This window comes from Pteropus vampyrus, unplaced genomic scaffold (genome assembly GCF_000151845.1).
Source record: "Pteropus vampyrus isolate Shadow unplaced genomic scaffold, Pvam_2.0 Scaffold276, whole genome shotgun sequence".
Classification (NCBI taxonomy): domain Eukaryota; kingdom Metazoa; phylum Chordata; class Mammalia; order Chiroptera; family Pteropodidae; genus Pteropus; species Pteropus vampyrus.
Window position 1 is genome coordinate 596,053 of NW_011889057.1, and position 22,790 is coordinate 618,842.

Sequence of the window (22,790 nt, forward strand, 5' to 3'; positions counted from 1 at the left end):
TAAATAAATAAGCAAAAATAAAAAATGCTTCCTGTTAGCTTTCTACATAGAATGCTTTGGTGTATAATCACCAAAGAATTTTTTTAAATGCCTTATGTATTTTCAAAATGGATGATTTTGTATGTCAAATTGCTATGACATTTAGATCTCATTTTGATACATTTAAAAATGTGACAGTTTGATTTAAAATATCAATGTTTATAATTTGCTGAGAATCGTACTTAGTAAGAATCTAAATGTATGAAGAAAATCTGTAGTTATTAACATAGAAACTAGCAAGAAATTTCGTAGTTTTTCAAGTCTTCAAAGCCATAGTTCCCAGACTGGGCTCTGAGACATCCTGGGCCATTGCGATGAACTTACAGAAGCACAGCAAAGGATATTTTAACTTCCTGAAGAAAATATAGAAACATATGTTGTATACTGTGTGGGCAGCTAAGTCTAAATAGTTCACCATTTCAACAACAGATCACCCTACAATATATTGGATAACTTATTTTTTAGATAACTTATTTTTTACAAAACTGGTTTTTCAGTGGTTGCTATGACAACAGGCAAGTACCATAAGAAAACCAATGCATAACAGGAAATGAGGATGTAAGTGTCCAATATGATTCCAAGGTTTGGGAAGTTGTGTGGTGTCCATCTGGTCACATCCCAATAATAAGTACAGTTATTTAAGGATGAAATAAAAATATCTTCTTTTAATGTATTTCTTTCAAGGAGCTACAAAATTAAGATATGAACACTTTTTTAGTTGTTTAGACCATTTAATTACTTAATAAATTGAACTGTTAAGTAGTTCTTTTGGTCTAGGGCAAAAAACTAATGAGACAACTATGATGCTATGAGATGAAAAAGGTTGGGAATCTCTGCTTCAAGAGAGTATGAGAGCTAAAAAAGTGATGACCACAAGCCTAGGAACTCCCCTTCAGTTATACTGGAGATTGCCAGAAGGTGGTGCTACCAAGATTGAGTCGGCTAGAGAAGCCCTATTGCCAGTTCCCAAAGTCTGAAATACTCCAGAATAAAGAAGTGTTCTTGGACCAGAAAAGAGGTTAGAGAACAAAAAGGGATCTTTAGAGTATTTAGTCTAGTAGTTTTCAAACTTTTAAAAAAGCAACAGAATTTCCTTTCAAACAAAATCTTAAGATAAATAAAAACAGAAACATTTCTTAAGTGGGCTAGGGAAAGCTGATACCCTACAACAATGACACCTAAGCCCGGAAGAAGACACCAGGGAGAGCTCCGCAGCTCTAGGAAACACCTTAAGAAAATCACTCATCTAAATCCATCTCCACTTCACGGAGTAAACCAAGGTTCATAAAGGTCTGGTATCACATGGGCAGTTAGTGGCAGAGTTGGTCTTAGAATCTAAGTCTCTCAACAGATCTGAAAAGGTAGACCAAATCTTCCTAACTGATCTTGAAGCCAGAGGACTAGGGCTCAGCTCTACCACCTACCCCTGTGATAGCTTGTGCAAAATACTTCATATTGGGAACTTTGGTTTCTTTGCCTATAAAATGGAGAATTAATGTATATATTTACAGGGTGGTTGTAATGATTAAATGAGATAACAGGATGAGAAACTACTCAGTAAACTATAATAAGATATGGAATTGTTTTATTCTGTTTGGGTCTGGATCAAAGGAACAAAGGCTAGAGTAGCAGGAAGTAGGAAAAGGATAAAGATTTGGGGGTGAATGCGTTTGTGAGTATTGTGACCTATAATTAAACGAACTTTTGATATATTGTCAAATGCTTTTGCCAATAGTTTGGTCCGTTGTGTGTGTGGGGGAGACCATGGGTTTTTGTTGACTCTCTAAGTAACATTCTTTATTAACCTCATCATTTCTCATTCGTGGCATCCCTCACCTTGCAAAGCCAACCCCTCTGCTGGTCCCGCTGGTGTCTCGAAGGATTCGAGTGGAGATAACCTGACCAAAGGGCTTCAGCATTCCCTCCAATTCTTGCTCATCCATTGACAGTGGGAGGTTTGATATGTATAAATTTGTGGGGTCCTGTTCCTGTTGCTATGAAAATAAAAGTGAGAAAATGAAGCTCACATCTCTTATCCCTCTCCCATTTTCAGCCCCCATCCACAAAATGACATCTCAGACAAGAGATAGCAGGAAGGGTACCACATAAAAGAGAATCTTAACAACTATTTGTAACACTTAATCCCATTACCATGGGTTGTATATTGATTCCGGGCACACACAAAAAAAAAAAAAGATTTACTATTACTAGTACTGTACAAGCCCATAATACAAGTCATTGATAAAGTTTTGGCTGTCTCTTTAAGAACTAGGCAGAGCAGCACTCCTCCCTCCCCCGCCCCCCACCCCCCCACAGCCTGTCCCAGAGGCTGGATTGTTTTGAGTAATCCTCCTTCCCCCTCTTCCGGCCACAGCAGACTTTTCTGAGTAGGAATGCCAGTTCATTCCTTGATGGAGGGAAAGCAGGAAGAGGGGAGAAGGGGAACAGGAAGGCAACGTGCTGGGGGCTGCACTAAGACACATGTATAGCTCACTGAGTCACCACGGAGCCCTGAAAGCTCTAGTCTCATAGGAACCCTGAAGACTCCACTGTCAGAGGGCTTTTCTTCAGAAAGAAGAGGTGAGAGAGCCCTTCCAGTGGGCAGTATGTACACAATTGCTATAAATTCCCATAGCGGTATTTTTAAGAATTTAAGCCGTCCCTCTGCCCTAGACTGTGGGTCACCAGCAACCTTAATCTCTCTTCTGCCTTTCCCTTCAATGCTTCCATTTTCTTTGACCATTATAGAAAGGGAGGCTGACACCTGCCTCATTAGCTTACACAGAGTATTCATTCACAATGACTTCAGAAAAGCAAGGAGACAATCCCACCTAAAAGAAGGGAGAGAAAAGCATCTAGTTTCCTATTTGTCTCGATGAAAATAAAAGCTCTAGACAGATCTGAGAAGGGACAGTTTCCTTCCTTGCCGTGGCTCCCCACCCCCACCCCTATACACACACAACCACCCCCACCCCCACCCCTCAGAGAACAGTGTTGGGTGGTGGAGAGCATTGTTTTGAACTTCTGAGATCCACAACTGGCTTCTTCAGAGAATGTTGCGAAACTACTGTTTGGTAGGGAAGTGAAGAGCCAGGGTAGGGATGGGGAAACAACAGGAGGAGGGGAAGAAGCCGCTTGACCTTCTTGCCTGCTTATAATACTTGATGAAAGGAAAGAGTTGATAGAGCTACCTGCCACGGATTCTGAATACCACCTTCCTCTAGCAGCCAAGGGGTGCTCAATGAGACCCTGGCCCAGACACAGTCGAAAAGCGCTGCAGATAGCCCTTGTCCATCAACTTCACAATTTTTAACCACTCCGGAAGCCTTGAACTGGACTTTGGTGCTAACCACTCCTTGGAAGAATAGACATGAGGTAATTCCCTTACCTTTGCCATCTGTGCCTGTACACCACTGGCTTTCAGTGCTGTTACTGCTTTCTGTGCGGCTGAAGGACTGTCGAAGTCCACAAAGCCATAACCTGGAACAGGGAAATAGCATCACTAAGAGATGGGGAATGTAGGAGGCCCAGGATTTTCAGGAGACAGAGGAAGAGTTATGATCCATGTCGTAGAAGTAGTAGGGAGAAAGAGAAATTAAGAGGTTTCAGGTGGTTATCCATGTGCCCCCGAGAGATTTGATCTACTTTATAGCTGTGAATGTCAAGGGCAACAAGGTCTTTGTGGTGTCCTTTCCTTTCTCTCTCCCCATTAAGAAATCTGAGGTTTCAGGAACTAGGCTCTTCCAGTAATCCACAGTACCCACCACTCCATATTTAAAAGAATGCTTTACTTTTTTCTAGCCATGCCCCCAAAACGCTAGGCATATAAGAAATACAACCTCTCCGTTGCAGATAACCAGCCACCTGCTGGAAGAAGCCCCTTCCCACCCAATCTACATACCTTTAACCTCCTTCCACTCTTCCATCCCCAGCTAGAACTACTCAAAACCCCAGCAAAACTATTCATTCACAAAAAATAATACCTACCAAGTCACCCCCACTCCCCCCCCCCCCCCCCCCCCCCCCCCCGACACACACACACCAAAAAGCCCTTACAATGCTTTGCTAAGGAGAGATAATCTCACCTGCCCATATCCGCCATCCAATTCAGGCAACATGAGGTCCAAAGAAAGCCCAAGGGATTCAAAGGCTCTGTGCAGGCTTCTAACCTCAGGTTCCCAAAATAGCATTTTCAGCTCTATCTAGTCACCAAAGAGCCTAAATATCTGCTCTTCTAAGTCTGAAAACTTTAGAAACTCCTCTCTAGCCTTGGGTACTAGGGACTTTCAGCAGTAAAAGGCAGAGAGACAAGGAATGGCCTCACTCGCAATTGCTCTCTATCACCAAGGACGGCTGTTTTCTCACCTTTGCATTTGTTTGTGGTCTTGTCCAGTATGGCCTTAGTGGAGACAATCTTTCCATAGCTAAGAGAGAAAAAAACACGAAGTGATAATCTGGGGGCAGGGATTTAGAACAGGACAGAGACTGAGACATCTGAATGAATCCATGCCCTTTCTCCACCCTCACTGATCCTACTCAAATCTTAAAAACGAAGAAGAAATCAATTTAAATGTCACACTTATCATATAAACCTACTCCCCAACGATGCCTATAAAAAATAAGTAATTGTAGTACTCCTTACAATATCAAAACATTTCTCTCTTTTTCTCCAACTAAGACTCAGAAGACTAGTTGGAAAGAGACTACTGTCTTTTCAGGAAAGAAGCTTGGTGATGTCCACATAGCAGGGTGCGTAAGGACAGAGCTTGGCCTGGAATTCTTTGAGGCCTAAAAATAATCCTCAGTATTACCTATCTTTTTTTGGACAAATATCATTCCTCTTGTGGAAAAAACCTACAGACATTTCTCTTCTCTGACACCCCATTCCCTACCCCTCTATTGGCTCTAGTAGGTCAACCTGAACCCAACTGCTTTTGTTCAAATCCTGGTTCTGTCACTATGTGTGATCTTGGATAAGTCATTTAAATTTTCTGTGCCTCAGTCTCACCATCTCTAAAACAGAGATAGGATTGCTGGGAATATGAAATGAGTTCATGAATACAAAGCACTAATGCCTATCACATGGTAAGGGCATTCAACTTTAATCTACTGCAAGTGGCTCTGTCTCCTGCTTTACTGTATTCTAAGACTTCTATTTCTCATTGTCAGGATTTGAGTGTATTAGGAGGGGAATGGGCACAATACCAGGTGCAACAACAATGTTAAGAAATTATCCAAAACTTGACAACAAGGCAAAATGAAGACTGCATGTCCTTTCAGTGTCATTCTGGAACACTGTCTAAAAGGCCCATTCAAGGTATATTTCATTAGCTAGCAAGATATTTCTCTGTTTGACTTACTATTTACTACTGATTAGGGCCCAGACTTTGTGATACATGTTAACTTGTAGATTTTTATCCAGTAGAAATACAACTAATTTCTGTCCAGTAGAAAAGATAATCCCAAAGGTTACTATCTTATTGTCCTATAGGATATGAACCAGTTTTATATGTAACCTAGCAATCTTATTCCAACATTCTTTTCTCAGTACCTATAAATACTTAATCCCTCAAATGGCTCTTTGAACCTATTTTACCATCCTACTGTTTTCCGCATTAATGAGTAAAATAAATCTTTGGCCTGTGTTCACTTATATTTGTATGAGAGTCATGTTTTTCAACTTTTTGAAAATTATACTTTGCCAGCAGAGTCATGTGGAGTTCCCCAAACTTGAGCAGAGAAGTATCACAGGTCAGGGATTATATTTAAAGTGTTCCACTGGAAAGAAGTCTCTACATTCCACTCCAGGAGGGTGAAAATATTAAAGAGACAGAACAGAAATCACTAACAAAGTCAAAAGTACAAAATTGAACTGAAAACAGTTGGCAGGGCCTGAATTTGAGACCAATACCCCAAATAAGCATTTTTTTCCTACCTTACCTCTCATCCCTAAAAAACATAGGATGATTGATATATTTGTTTCACTCCTTGGAGGCCTCTCAATAACTTTGTAGTGGGGTTTCTGTGACCCAATGGATTAGAGAGAATAAGCGAAGCTACGCCCTGGAGGCTGGGAAAAGAACACATTAAAAAGGGTGGGAGAGACGTGGATGTAGGGCTACATACTTGGATTCTTTCCCAAATTTAGGCAAAGGAAGGGGATTCATGAGACTCTAGGCCAGAGGACACACATGCTGCGATCCCTGTCAAGGCCCCAGGGTGGAGCTTGCTGTGGTCTGAGCAGCCTGAGACTAAGTTCAGAACTTCCACAGCAGCTGGCAACAGCTGGGTCACTGCCGCTTCCTCCTCAGAGGAAGGAGCCCCTCCAAGAGTACCAGGAGTTCCAGCCCCAGACTCCATACCTCTCCTTCCTGCCCACCATGGCTTAGGATCCAGCAACTTTTACTTCCCCTACGACCCAGAGAGAGACAACTGGGACAAAGGCAGGAAGTCCTTCTATGCATAGAAAACATCCTTCCTAGAAAGATTAACTCCCAGCTCAAAGCATCATGAGAGTTCTACCACCTGCTCTTCTCAGCCTCCCTTTCAGCATCACTCATCTAGCCCCCCTATTCTCTTCCTGCCTCATTCCTACTTCTCCACAGTCCCCTATTGGGCTCCTTACTTCCATCCTACATGCTGACTCTGACTATTCTCACACAGCAGAAAATAAGGCAACAGTTGGAAAAGGGCAAAATGAATGTCTAAAAGTATAGTAAAATAGAGTTGAGTTTTTTCTCCGTCTTGTGGAGTGAGAAGATTTTTGTAGCACATCATATTTAGGACAAGAAACACGGAGTATAAAAATCAAGGAACTAGATTGATATGAAACTCTTTTCCCTCATAAACCAACATTTCTGCCAATTCCCATTCCCTCCAAACATTACTAGTCCTAAACTAAGGTCCACTGAAATACTTTTCTAGCAAGGTAAGCTGTGGTAAAAGAACCAGTTTTATATATACATCTAGCCTTCAGAGATTGGGTTTGTGTAGCCTGGTGCTAGCAAAATCCATATGATTTGCATGGACCAAACCACTACTTCAGAAGAGTATGGGGTTCATAGAGTACATCTGATACCTCATACAACTAAATTTTGGGGCAAAATGTTCTGCCTCTCCAGGATTTGAAACACCGAAATTTATATATACTGTTATGGGAGTGTCAATTACTTTAACCACTTCAGAAAAATTATTTAGCAGTATTTACAAACTGGACAAATGTATATCCTGAGTCAGCAACTTTACACCTAGGTATATACCCAATATAAATGTGTACACACATACACCAAAAGACATGTTCAAGTTCATAGCAGCACTATTCACATTCAAGTAGGTGCCTTTGGGGATGGGGAGGAGATAGGAACTGAGAGGCAGACTTCTGAAGAGCTGGTAATGTTCTATTTCTTTATCTGATAACAAGGGTGTATTCACCTTGTGAACACTCACTGTTGTATATATACTTATGATTTGTGCACTTTATGTACACTTGTTATACTTCAAAAGTTTTAAAAGATGGTAAATTTATAGTCTAAGGTTCCCATTTCTATCTCTTTCTACCATTCACTTACCCAAATTCAATTTTCCTTCTCTCCATTAATGTCCCCATCCCACCCCAGACTTTTTCCTCTAATCATTCCCCCAACTATCTTATTTGAAACACATATTTTTCTGCCAAATGGAATTGAGCTAGCATTTCTGCACCCTTGCAATTTTTCAAGCATTCCTAAATGAGCTAATTCCACAGTAGTTTTCTTCACCTCATGACTCAAAACTACTCTAAAGAACCCCAAAAGTCTTTAAAGGAAGATGCAGAGTAAACAGCCTCTTTCTCCACCTTCTTCTTTATCTACTAATTTGAGGACTCCTCTGGTTCACTGTGACTATCTCTAGCAGCAGAAAATCTTCTAAGTAAGTATATAATTCAATTGGCTAGTCCCACTTTCTTCTAGCCCCACTGCCAGTTCTCACTGCCTTATAATCAATATCTTTGGAGAAACTGAACATTTCTCTTCAAGATGTAAGAATAGGAATCTTTCCACTAAGACCATCAATTCTAGATACCTGCTGGAAACAAAATCATATACCAGGCTTCGAAGGCCAGCCCTATCTAGGCTTTCCTCAGAAGAACACACAAAGGTTTTATATATTAGTAACAGGTAGAATTTCTTTAAGAGGGGCTGTTGAGAAACCTCATGACTATGCAGAATAATATCGCATTTCAGGATAAGAGTATCTGGCAAGAAACTGGCATCACCAAATCTGTATTGTCCCTGGAAGCCTACCCACACATACCCCAACTTACGACTGACACAACTTGACAAGGTCCTGGTCAGTAGTGCCTGGCTGCAACCCCCGGATGTAGAGGTTGGTTTTGCTCAGCTGGTCATTGCCATTGTTCCCATTGCTACTATTAGGGGTACTGCTGCTTGGACTAGGTGGTGCCATCTGCTGAGATAATGACACATATGCCTGCAGGGAGACACAAGGAACAGAAGATCAAAAGACCTATATATATAGATGCTGGAGAGTGAGAAAGACCCTGGTCCCTTGGAAAGGATGACTCCAAACTTTAACAGCAATGAACTCGATAGGAGAGCTTAAAAAAAAAAAAAAAAAAAAAAAACCTAAAGGAATTCCTCTCTGCCATAGAATAAGTAAATACATAACTGTCCTACCTATCTTTCAACAGTATAACGAGAGGCCAAAATAAGCTTGTTAAATGTTTTTTTTAAAGGTACTTTGTTATAGTGGAATGTTTTTATCACACAGATGCTAGAGAACACAATGTATGCCTCTTAAGTAAACTGAGACAGGACTTATAAAATCTAGATTCCACTCAAAAATGATGAAGAGGAAATAATAAAAATTTAGCAAATCATGAAACATAAATAAATTGAACATAGATTATTTACAAAACTGTAAAATATGATAACTGCAAAATACCTGCAGGAACTTGAAATTATTGTAAACTTAGGTAAATAAAATAAAATACTAATTACCATGTCAGCTAATTAAAAAAATGAAGTTTTTTACAATACTAATAGGCGCTTAGTCATAAATCATTTACAAGTTTTAAAGGTTTAAATAAATTAGCAATAGATATATTATGGTTAAGGAAATCCAAGATTGGGGGTGAAACATCTCTAATTTTTCATTATTGATACAAGGGCAGGCAATCAGACTCTGCTAAACATTTTTTAGATACTTCTGTTAGAGACAAAATACCAGGCTGGCTGGAACATGGATCTATCCCTTCACGGAATATTTTATATCCTTATGCTCAAATCAGGCTTTTAGTGTTCACATCTATATTTGGTTCATAATATTCTAAATTTGCATAATTATCTGTAATAGAGTGCATTTTACTATATCACACTAATATTCCAGTTCTCCCTTGGCTGAAAGCACTTGATAGTATAAATCTATCTGAAATTACTTTAAATGCCAGTTTCATCTCCAGGTTCCTCCCCTGCCCCACCACGTCCTTTCTTTTTGGTGGTGGTGATGGTGAGGAATTAGATTAGTAAGAGAAGGAAAAGAGAACCACGAATATCAAAGAGGGAAAATTTTCCTTCCACAGAATCTTAATTAATGTGAAATGTGCCTCTTACAGTTCATGCCTCCGATCTTTAGAAAATATGTTGATGCAGGTATTTCCCTATCCGTATCAGTACAGGCATACCTCAGAGATATCGCAGGTTTGGTTCTAGACCACCATAATAAAATGAATATCATAATAAAGTGAGTCACAAATTTTTTGGTTTCCCAGTGCATATAAAAGTTACATTTACACTATAGTATATTAAGGGTGCAATAGCATTATGTCTTAAAAAAAAATAATGTACTGTACATATCTTAGTTAAAAAATACTTTGTTGCTAAGAAATGCTAACCATCATCCGAACCTTCAGTGAGCTGTAATCTTTTTGCTGGAGGAGGGTCTTGCCTCAATGTTGATAGCTACCGACTGACCAAGGTGGTGGTTAATGAAGTTTAAGATGGTTGTGACAATTTCTTAAAATAAGACAACAATGTAGTTTGCCGCATCAACCGACCCTTCTACAAATGATTTTCTGTAATATGTAATGTTGTTTGATAGCATTTTACTCACAGTAGAACTTGTTTCAAAATTGGAGTCAATCCTCTCAAACCCTGCTGCTGCTGTATCAACTAAATGTAACATTCTAAACTCCCGTTGTCATTTCAACAATCTTCACAGCATCTCAAAGGAGTAGATTCCATCTTGAGAAAACACTTTCTTTGCTCATCCATAAGAAGCAACTTCTCATCCATTAAAGGTTTATCATGAGATTGCAGCAATTCAGTCATATCTTCAGGCTTCGTTTCTAATTCTAGTTCTCTTGCTTTTCCACCACATCTGCAGTTACTTCCTCCACTGAAGTCTTAAACCCCTCAAAGTAATCCATAAGGGTTGAAATCAACTTCTTCCAAACTCCTGTTAATGTTGATATTTTGACTTTTACCATTAATCACAAATGTTCTTAATGGCACAGAGAATGCTAAATCCTTTCCAGAAGGTTTTCAATTTATTTTGCCCAGGTCCATCAGAGGAATCGCTAACTATGGCAACAATATAGACTTACAAAATATATTTCTTAAATAATAAGACATGAAAGTCAAAATTACTCCTTGACCCATAGGCTCCAGAATGAATGTTGTATTAGTAGCCATGAAAACAACATTAATTTCCTCATACATCTCCATCAGAGCTCTTGAGTGAATTGTTAATGAATAGTAATATTTTGAAAGGAATCTTTTTTTTTCTGTGCAGGAGGTCTCAACAGTAGGCTTAAAATATTCAGTAAACTATACTGTAGACAGATATGCTGTTATTCAGGCTTTGTTGTTCTGTTTATAGCGCACGGGCAGTGTAAATTTAGCATAAATCTACTTAAGGGCCCTAGGATTTGGGGAATGATAAGTGAACATTGGCTTCAACTCCAAAGTCACCAGCTGTATTAGTCCCTAACAAGAGAATTAACCTGTCCCTTGAAGCTTTGAAACCAGGCATTGACTTCTCTCTAGCTAGGAAAGTCCTAGATGGCATCTTCTTCTAATATAGGGCTGTTTCATCTACATTGAAAATCTGTTGTTTAGTGTAGCGACCTTAATTAATTATCATGGCTAGACCTTCTGGATAACTTGCTGTAGCTTCTACATCAGCACTTGTTGCTTCGCCTTGTACTTTTTGTGTTATGGAGACAGCTTCTTTCCCTAAATTTCATGAACCAACCTCTGCTAGCTTCAAACTTTTCTTCTACAGCTCTTCACCTGTGTCAGTCTTCACAGTATTGAAGAGAGTTATGGCCTTGCTCTAGATTAAGCTTTGGCTTAAGAGAATGTCGTGGCTGGTTTGATATTCTATCCAGAACACTAAAACTTTCTCCATATCGGCAATAAGGCTGTTTTGCTGTCTTATCATTCATATGTTCACTGAAGTAGCACTTTTAATTTGTATTCACAACTTGGCTAACAAGTTGGTGCAAGAAGCCTAGCTTTCAGCCTGTTTCAGCTTTTGACACACCTCCCTCACTAAGCCAAATCATTTTTACCTTTTGATTTAAAATGAGAGATTTACAACTCTTCCTGTCACTTGGACATTTTGAGGCCATTGTAGGGTTATTAATTGGCCTAATTTCACTATTGTATATCTCAGGGAATAGGGAGGACAAAGGAAAGAGAGAGAGATAGGAGAATGGGTGGTCAGTGGAACAGTCAGAACATATACAACATTTATCAATTAAGTTTGCTGTCTTATATATGAGTGTAGTTTGTGGCATCTTCAAACAATTACAATAGTAACATCGAAGATCACTAATCACAGATCATCATAACACATATAATAATAATTAAAAAGTTTGAAATATTACAAGAATTACCAAAAAGGAACAGAGACATGAAGTGAGCAAACGCTGTTGGAAAAATGGCCCAGTAGACTTGCTTGATATATGGTTGCCACAAACCTTCAATCTGTAAAAAAATACAATATCTGGGAAGCACAATAAAGCAAAACACAATAAAACAAAGTATGCCTGTATACCACTATGGAAAATCATCAATTCATAAAGGAAGACAGCAAGAGAAGAAGAAAGGAAATAAAATTGTCAATTCACAAAGGAAGACAGCAAGAGAGGAGAAAAGGAACTATAAAACAGCCAGAAAACAATTAAAAAGATGGAAATAATAAGTCCTTATTTAGTAATAATAACTTTAAATGTAAATGGATTAAGTTCTCCAATCAAAAAGCACAGAGTGGCTGAATGGATAAAAAACAAGATCAAACTATATGCTGCCTAGAGAAGATTCACTCCAGCTACAAGGACACAAATAGGAACAAAGTAAAAGTTGGTAAAAGATATTCCATGCACATGAAAACCAAAAGAGAGCAAGGATAACTATACTTATATCAGAAAAAAAATAGACTTTAAGTGAAAAACTGGAACAAGAGACAAAGAAGGTTGTTATATAATGATAAAGGAGTCAATTCGTCAAGGCGGTATAACAATCATAATCATATATACATCCACTATCAGAGCACATAGATAGATTAAGCAAATACTAACAGAGCTACAATACAATAATAGTAGAGGACTTCAATATCCCTCTTTCCACAATGGATAAATCACCCAGACAAAAAAAATCAATATATAAATATTGGACTTGAACTATGCTTTAGACCAAATAGACCTAAAAGAACATTCCATCTAAAAGCAACAGAATACACATTTTTCTCAAGTGCACAGGGAACATTCTCCAGGATAACACTCATGTTGGGTCACAAAACAAGTCTCAGCAAATTTAAGATACCAAGTATCTTTTATGAACAAAATGGTATAAAACTAGAAATCAATAACAGGAGGAAAACTGGAAAATTTGCAAATATGTGGAAATTAAACAACACACTCCTGAACAACTTATGGGTCAAAGGTGAAATAACAAAATATCTTCAAACAAACAAAAATGGAAACGCAACATACCAAAACTTACGGATGCAGCAAAAGCAGTTTTAAGGGGGAATTTAATAGCGGTAAGAAACATGAAGAAAATATCTCAAATAGACAACCTCAAGGAACTGGAACTAGAAAAAGAAGACCAAATTAAGCCCAAAGTTAGCAAGAAAAAGGAGAGAAACATCAAAGCAGAAATAGAGAATAGAAAAACAATAGAGAAGATCAACAAAACTAAGTGTTTGTTATTTCAAAAGATAAACAAAATTGACAAACCTTTAGCTAGACTTTCCAAGGAAAAGAGAGGACTCTAATAAAATTATAAATGAAAGAAGAAATATTACAACTGATACCACAGAAATACAAAGAACCATAAGAGATTGCTATGAATAATTACACATCATCAAATTAAATAAATTCCTAAACAATCTACCAAGTCTTAACCATGAAAAAATAGAACATTAAATAAATTCCTAAACAATCTACCAAGTCTTAACCATGAAAAAATAGAAAATCTGAATAGATTAGTAACAGAAGACTGAATCACCAATCAAACACTTCCCAACAATATAATAAAGGCCATATATGACAAACCCAGGACCAGACAGTTTCACAGGAGAATTCTACCAAACATCTAAAGGAGATTTAATACAAATTCTTCTCAAACTCTTCCAAAAAACTGAAGAGGTGGGAACACTCCCACTTATTTTACAAGGCCAGCATCACCCAGATACCAAAGCCATGTAAGGACACTACAAGAAAAAAACAGACCAAAATCCCTGATGAACACAGACGAAAAAATTCTCAACAAAATACTAGCAAACAAATTCAACAGTACATAAAAAGATCATGCACCATGATCAAGTCAGATTTATCCCTGGGAATGCAAGGATGGTTCAACATACACAAATCAATAAATATGACACACCACATTAAAAGATCAAAAGACAAAAATCATCTGATCATCTCAATAAGTGCAGAAAGAGCAACTGACAAAATTCAACATTCTTTCATGATAAAAATGCTCAACAAATTGGGCATAGAAGGGACATATCTCAACATAATTAAGGTAATATATGACAAGCCCACAGCTAATATCATACTCAATGGTAACAGGTTGAAAGCTTTTCGTCAATCAGGAACAAGACAAGGGTGCTCACTCTGACCACTCCTATTCAAAATAGTACTGGAAGTCCTAACCAGAGCAATTTGGCAAAAAAAAAAAAAAAAAAAAAGAAAAAGAAAGAAAGAAAAAAGTCATCCAAATCAAAAAGGAAAAAGTAAAATGATCTGTTTGCTGATGACATGATCTTGTATACAGAAAATCCTGAAGATGCCACCAAAAAAGTGTGAGACCTATAAACGAATTCAGTAAAGTTTCAGGATACATAATAAACAAACAAAAATCAGTTGCATTTCTATACACTTACAATGAAATCAATTGCATTTCTATATATTACCTGAAAAAAAAAGAACAATTTTATTTATAATAGCATCAAAAACAATAAAATACTTAGGAATAAATTAAACAATGAGGCAAAAGAGTTGTACATTGAAAACTACAAAACATTGCTAAAAAAGAAATGGAAGGAGAGACAAGTAAATGGAAAGATATCCCATGTTCATGGATCAGAAGAGTTAATGTTAAAATGTCTATACTACCCAAAGCCATCTACAGATTCAATGCAATATCTATCAAAATTCAAATGGCATTTTTCACAGAAATAGAAAAACAATACTAAAATTCATATGGAACCACTAATGACCCCAAATAGCCAAAGCAATCTTGAGAAAGAGCAAAGCTGGAGGCATCACACATCCTGATTTCAAACTACATTGCAAAGCCATAGTAATCAAAACAGTATGGTACAGGAATAAAAATAAACACAGATCGATTCGACAGAATCAAGAAACCAGAAATAAACCCACATATATGGTGAACTAATATTTGACAAGAGAGCCAAGAACAGTCAATGGGGAAAGAAATATTCTCATCAATAAACTATGCTAGGAAAGCTGGATATCTACACACAAAAGAATGAAATTGGACCCCTATCTTACATCACTCACAAAAATTAACTTGAAATGGATTAAAGACTTACACGTAAGACCTGAAACCATAAAACTCCTAGAAGAAAACTGAAAAAGTTCCTTGACATCAATCTAGGCAATAATTTTTTAGATATGACACCAAAAGCAGAAGCAACAAAAGCAAAAATCAACAAGTGAGACCACATCAAACTAAAAAGCCTCTGCACAGCAAAAGAAACAATAACAAAAATGAAAAGGTAGTCTACAGAATGGGAGAGAATATTTTCGAATCATGTATTTGATGAGTAGTTTATATCCAAAATATATAAGAAACTCATAAAACTCAATAGCAAAAAAAAAGAAGAAGAAGAATCCAATTTAAAAATGAGCAGATTTGAATTGACATTTTTCCAAAGAAAACATAAAACTGGCCAAAAGGTATATGAAAAGTGCTTAACATAACTAATCATTAAGGAAATGCAAATCAAAACCACAATGAGATACCACCTTATACCTGTTAGAATGACTGTTATAAAACAACAACAACAACAACGACAACAAAATAACAAGAAATAACAAATGCTGGCAAGGATGTGGAAAAAAGGGAACCCTGGTGCACTCTTGGTGGAAATGTAAAATTGGAACAGCTACTATGAAAAACAGTATGGAGGTTCCTCAAAAAATTTAAAATAGAACTTCGTTAGATCCAGCAATTCCACTTCTGGATATATATCCAAAGGAATTGAAATCACTATCTCAAAGAGATATCTGCACTCCCATGTTCATTGCGGTATTATTCACAATAGCCAAGACATGGAAACAACCTAAGTGTCCACTAATGGACGAGTACATAAAGAAAATGTGGTGTGTGTGTGTGTGTGTGTGTGTGTGTGTGTGTGTGTGCATATATATATGTATATATAATGGAATATTATACTGACATGAAAAAGAAGGAAATTCTGCCATTTGCAACAACATGGATGGATTTGGAGGGCATTATGTTAAGTGAAATACATTAGAAAGATACCGTATGGTCTCATTTACACGTGGAATCCAAAAACATCAAACTCATAGAAACAGAGTAGAATAATGGTTGCCAAGGGCCATGGGGTTGGGGAAAAGAGGAGATGTTGTTCAAAGGGTACGAACTTCCAGTTATAAGATGAATAAGTTCCAGGGATCTAATGTACGACATGGTGATTATAGTTAATAATACTGTATTGTATACTTTAAAGTTGCTAGGATAGTAAAGTCTTAATGTGCTCACTATAACAACATCAAAATGGTAATTATATGAAATGAAGGATGTGCTAACTAACCTTAGTGTGGTAAACATTTCAAAATATATTCGTGTATCAAATCATCATGTTGTAACACCTTAAACTTATATAATGTTATATATAAATTGTATCTCAGTAAAACTGGGGGGAAAAGAAGTACCTGATGGCTGTAATGACCTGTTTTAGTGGGATGCAGGCAGAAGCCAGATTGGAGGGGGATGAAAAGTGAATAGAAGATTTTGAATTAATATATGTAATTATCTCTAAAGACTCCCAGAACCCACTAAAATTATTATAGAGGTATCAAAAAAGACAAAGAAAACAGATAACAGATCTCAACATTTTAGAAGCTGAACACCAGATGTATAAATGATACATAACAGAAGAGCAAAGAAAGCTGAAACCTAATAGGAAGAAAACAAGAAGAAAGGTGAGTCTCCTCTAAAATTCTAGAAAGGCTCAGAAATTAGAGACAAGTACCTAAAAAGACAGGGGTGTTAGCCACACAATCAGGCTACCACTGCCTTACTTCCACCTCTACTCCAGAAGAAAACTAGTTGATTCTTTGGGGAGAATGTACCAGAGGGACTCTGGATTCATACCTTCTAAGCTGAGTGGGAAAAGTAGTAAACTGAAAACATGGGGATTAAGTAACACTCACAGCCATTTCTCCAACCCCATCCCTCCTAGGAGATTGGAGGATTTCTCTCTGAGGAAACTGACCAGCCCAATAGAAAAGCTCTATAAATGATGACATTCAGGTCTCTCTCTGTGGAACAGCTAGATTACCTATAGTGAAGTCCACCATTTGGTAAGATTTTCCACTTGGTTTTTAAATGCCTTCCACTTAATCTAATAGCCAAAAATCATGAGGCATTTAAGGAAAACCTTTGAAGTCAATGACGAAAACAAACAGAAAACCAAAAAAGGAACTCAAAAGAAAGAGACAAGACAGAAGAAAACGTAATAATAATTAAAAGTCTCAAGAAATTTTAACAAAAAAAATTTCAGCTATGAAGGAAAAACAAAATTAAATAAAAAAGGAACATACAGAGACAAAAAAATAGTTCTTGGAAATTAAAAATATGATAGCAGATATAAAAAATATCCATAAGGGCTAGAAGATAAACAGACAATAACGGAAATGTCCCAGAAAGAAAAATAAAAGATTAAACAACAGAAAATACAGTAATCCTCCTTTTATCTGCAGGAGATACACTCCAAAATCCTAATGGATACCTGAAACCGTGGATAATACTCAACGCTATATATAGTATGATTTTTTCCTATACGTTCATACCTATTATAAAATTTAATTTATAAATTAAGCATAGTAAGAGATTAACAATAACAATAAAATAGAATAATTATAAGAATATACTGCAATAAAAGTTATGTGAATGTGGCCTCTCTCTGTCTCTCCAATAATTTTTATATTTTTCAGTCCAAATCTACTCCCAAACCTGTGTAACCATCCCTTACTTGTAGTGTCACTTGTTTCAGGGCATTCCTTGCTGAAATCTTGGTATAGGCTCAATGCTTTCTCGTGCAACGTTGTAATCAATCAGGACACATTTTCTGTTTAGGTCTTCCACCCACAAATTTAATGCCTTTTCCACCTTAACTAAGCACTTAACACACACTGTGGCTGTAACTTTTGTAGTTTGAGGTACAATAGCAAAACTAGCATAAATTTCTTTTTCCTTCTTCACAATTTTACAGCTAGAAGATTCGTTCTTACCATAGATCTTAGCAAGCTCAGCATACAATTTTTTTTCTTATTAAGTAGAGAACTTTCACTTTTTCACGTAAGGAAAGCACTTCATGGCTTCTCTTTGGCTTATCTAAAGTACCAGCATCACTACTCTTGCATTTTGGGGCCATTATTGAGTAAAATACGAGTTACTTGAATACAAGCACTGGGATATGAGATAGTCGATCTGGTGATAACTAAGAGGCCTACTAAGTGAGTAATGGGAAGATAGCATAAATGGTGTGGATACACTGGACAAAGAGATGATTCACATGAGATTTCATCATGCTATTAAGAATGGTGCACAATTTAAAACTTAGGAATTATTTATTTCCCCATTCAAGGGGGAAAGAACAGTTTTTTCAACAAATTGTATTAGGAAAACCGGATATCCACCTGCAAAAGAATGAAATTGGACCCTTACCTTACACTATGTACAAAAATTAACTCAAAATGGACCAAAGGCCTAAATATAAGTGCTAAAACTATAAAACTCTTGGAAGAAAACATAGGAGAAAAGCTTCATGAAATTGGATTTGACAGTTTCAAATAGATAAACTGAACTATATCAAAATTAAAAACTTGTATACTTCAAAGGACACAATCAAAGGTAAAAAAGCAGCCTACAGAATGGGAAAAAATATTTGCAAATCATATATCTGGCTAGAGTTATTATTCAGAATATATAAAGAACTCCTATAACTTAACAACAAAAAATAAACAATCCATTACAAAAATGGGCAAAGGCCTTAAATAGACATTTATCCAAATAAGATATATAGTCATCAAGTACATAAAAAGATGCTCAACATCACTAATCATTAGAGAAATGCAAATCAAAACTACAAAGAGATATCACCTCACACCCATTAGAATGGCTTCTATCAGAAAAAAAAAAAAACCCAGAAAATAAGTGTTGGCAAGAATGTGGAGAAATCAGAACCCTTGGGCATTGTTGGTAGTAATGTAAAATGGTACAGCCGCTATGGAAAAAAAATATATGGTGATTCCTCAGAAAATTAAAAATAGAATTACCATATGATCCAGCAATTCTACCACTGGGAATATATCCAAAAGAACTGAAAAGAGAGTCTTGAAAGATATTTGTACACCCATGTTCATAGCAATATTATTCATTACAGCCAAAAGACAGAAGCAACCCAAGTGTCCCTCACAGATGAATTAATAAACAAAATATGGTATATACATACGACAGAATATTATTCAGCCTTACAAAGCAAGGAAGTTCTGACACGTGTACCAACATGGATGAAACCTGAAGACATTATGCTAAGTAAAATAAGTCAATCACAAAAAGACAAATACTGTATGGTTCTACTTATATGAAATAGTTAGAGAATTCATAGAGACAGAAAGTAGAACGGGTTGCCAGAGGTTGCGGGGGAAGGGAGGAGAATAGAGAGTTGTTTAATAATGGATTTGGACTTTCAGTTTTGCAAAGTGAAAAGATTTCTGGAGATTGGTTGCATCACAATGTAAATAAATGTACTTAATACTACTATACCGTACACTTAAAAATGGAAAACAATGGCAAATTTTATATAATGTATATTTTACCACAGTTAAAAATAAAATAACAAATACAGTACTAAGAAAAAGAGAATGGAAGGTAAGGAAGTAGAGACTCTATAGGAACTACTCTTTCAAGAAGTTTGATCATGTAAGAGGTCAGAAAAATGGGACAGTAACTGGCAGAACACATAGGATTAAAGCAGGTTTGTTTTTGTTTTTTTTTTTTTAAGATGGGAGAAACTATAAGCTTATTTATATGAAAATAGGAATAAACAGAATGGAATTATATCTTCCATGGGTAATTTTAATTATTATCTAACTTCAGTGATCATTTACTATGTTCCAGTCATTAATTATAACAGTCCAATAAAGTAAGTACTATTATTATGCTATTAGATATGGGGCTGTAAAAGAAAGAGGAGAGTCAACAATAAGTCAAGCTTTTTAGCCTGAGTGCAGGAAGAATGAAGCTACCATTTATTAAGATGGAGAAGACAGGCAGGGCAGGGAAGCAGAAAGCAAGCAGGAACTCTTCTAAACGTGTTAAATTTGAAATATCTAATATACATCTAAGTGGAGGTGTCAAGTGTGACGTTAGACATATGAATCTGGAATGCAGGAGGGCAGTCCAGGTCGGAAATATAATTTGAGAGTTGTCATCATCTGGGTGATATTTTAAAAGCTATGAGACTGAATAAAATTATGAAGGGAGAAGTGTAGACAGAAAAGAAACTCAAAGACTTGGTCCTGAGGAACTATAAGGGTTAGAGATGAGGAAAATTAGGAGGAAACAGTAAAGGAGCCTGAAGAGGAAAGGCCATAGATACTAGAGGAACAGGAGAGTGTGGTGTTCTGTAAAACAAATAAAGTATTTCAAGGAATAGCATGGTCAACTGTGTCAAGTGTTGAAAATAGGTTAAGTACAAAGAGGGCTAAGAACTGACTGTTCAAGAATATGAAAGTTATTGCATACCTTCATAAGAGCAGTTTTGGTGGAGCGGTGAGGTAAAAGCTTAATTAGATTGAATTTAAGAGAGAATGAGAGGGGTCTGACATTATCAACAAGTAGGAAGGATGTGAATCTACAGTAAAATTTACACATTGGTGATGGAAAAAAGGTTTGGTATACTCAGAAAGAAATTTAGGTACACTTAGAAAGCAAATCTCCTAAAGGCAAACATTCACATACCTTATGACTCAGCAATCCTACTTGTAGATATAAACTCAAATTAAACAAAGGTATCACATATATGAGAACATTCAGAGCAGCATTGCTAGGAATAACAAAAACAAACAAACAACTCTGTAAACAATCCAAAAAGTCATTGGCAGGTGAATGGATAAATTATGGTATATTCACAAAATGAAATATTATGTGGCTTGAAAATGAATAAACCACAGCTATGAATCAATCATGAAATGTAATATTGAGTGGAAAAAAAAGGCCCCAGAAGACCATGTATTGCAATAAGGCAATATGGTAGTGGTAGAGAGGACAGATTAGGAGCCAAACTATTTAGGCTCAAATCCCAGCTAGGGTATTCACTAGTAATGTGATTATCAAATTCTCTGTACCTCATTTTTTCTCATCTGTAAAATTTCTATTATATTATTATATTATGTTATATATAAAAATATAATATTAACTGTAACAATTAGTTACATAACATTAGAACAATGTATACAAGCAAATTAAGCATGATTTTAAACTATATTTTTTAGAAAAGCAATAGAATGATAAATATAAAATTTAGGAGAGTGGTTACCTCTGAAGGGGAGGTAGGAGATGGGATGGGGAGAAACATATAATTACATGCAATTTATAAGCAATGATTCTAGTTCTTGAACTGGAAGGTGGGTTTACATGTCTTCCTCTTATGTTTTATAATTAGATGTAATATTTTGTAGTTTTGAATAATATATTAAAGATAATAACATAAAAAATAATAAAAAGAAATAAACTGGAGATACAAAGTACATACACTCAAATAAACAACTCTTTCAAGATATTTTGCTGTAAAGGGGTAAAGAGAAATGAGGCAGCAGCAGGAGGTGGTATCAGTAAAAAGTTTTTTTTGATAAAAGAAATAACAGTCTATTTACATGCTGATACCTGATTACAAATATAAATATTATCGATCCTCAAAATAATCTAACAACGTGTATCAATACTTGAAGATGAAGAACTCAAGGTCAGAATGCCTAAGTAACTTGGAAGTAGGTCACACAGCTAATAAGTGACAAAAGCCATATTTAAGTTCAGATCTCCCTAAACTTCATATTTCACAATTTGTACAGAACACGACACTGCTTTCCTTTGCTTAACCTTAATTTAATGCCTAACATTAGCTGAATTACATTTATTAGGATATATCTTTAAAGCATCTACTAGATATGCTTAAGATGTTATGTCAGATGTTCTGGGGGTTAATAATCCAAATAATCTTTACAGAGTTTACAGTCCAGCAATAAAGGTAAGACAATCACCTATATGATTCCCATATAATGCAAAGTTATATAAATACCATATATGAAGTACAAAATAATATGGAGGCACAGAAAAAAGATCCCTTTGAGGCTGGGAGGTGGAGGGATTTGGAGAAGCTTTATAGAAGAGGTAACATTCCAGCTGAACTTAAAAGGATAAGGAGGGTTTTGAAAGACAATTTTGACTGTGAGTTCTTAAAGGGCCACAATAATACCTTAGCCTCAAGGCTAGCATGCTGGAACTGTTTAATGAATGTGGGTGGAGTGAACAAAGGAATAGAAAGGCCATTCCAAAAAGAAGTGACAACAAAAAAAGGGATCCAAGGCTGAATAGATAAGGCACAAAAACAAAAGGATTAGGGAAAGAATTATGAACATGTATATTTGGAAAACATGATTCTTTTTGCATTTTGGCTTCCATATCTTCCATCTTTAAGAAAATTCTGTCAACACCACCCCCATCCTGTTCCAGCTTTTGCCTCATTTCTCTGCTCCCCATCTTTTTTTAATAACAATTTTACTGAGGTATAATTTACATACCATGTAATTAACCCATTTAAAGTATAAATTCAGTGGTATTTAGATCACAGAGTTGTGCAACTATTACCACAATCAATTTTAGAACATTTTAATTACCCCCAAAAGAAACCCAATACTCATTATCAGTCACTCCCATTGCCCCCAACCATCCTCCTCCCCC

At 36.4% G+C, this 22,790-nt stretch overlaps 1 protein-coding gene across 3 annotated transcripts in view; it reads right to left on the reverse strand.

Moving 5' to 3' along the window:
* RBMS2 (RNA binding motif single stranded interacting protein 2) overlaps positions 1-22,790 on the reverse strand; it is a 50,289-nt gene that overhangs the window by 18,909 nt on the left and 8,590 nt on the right. For all 3 annotated transcript variants that reach the window (XM_011375645.2, XM_023520798.1, XM_011375643.2), the window contains 4 exons: positions 8,342-8,508; positions 4,405-4,463; positions 3,428-3,519; positions 1,876-2,033 (listed from right to left, as the gene is read on the reverse strand). In XM_011375645.2, coding sequence (XP_011373947.1) covers positions 1,876-2,033; positions 3,428-3,519; positions 4,405-4,463; positions 8,342-8,508 — 476 coding nt within the window. The remainder of the gene's footprint in view (positions 1-1,875; positions 2,034-3,427; positions 3,520-4,404; positions 4,464-8,341; positions 8,509-22,790) is intronic.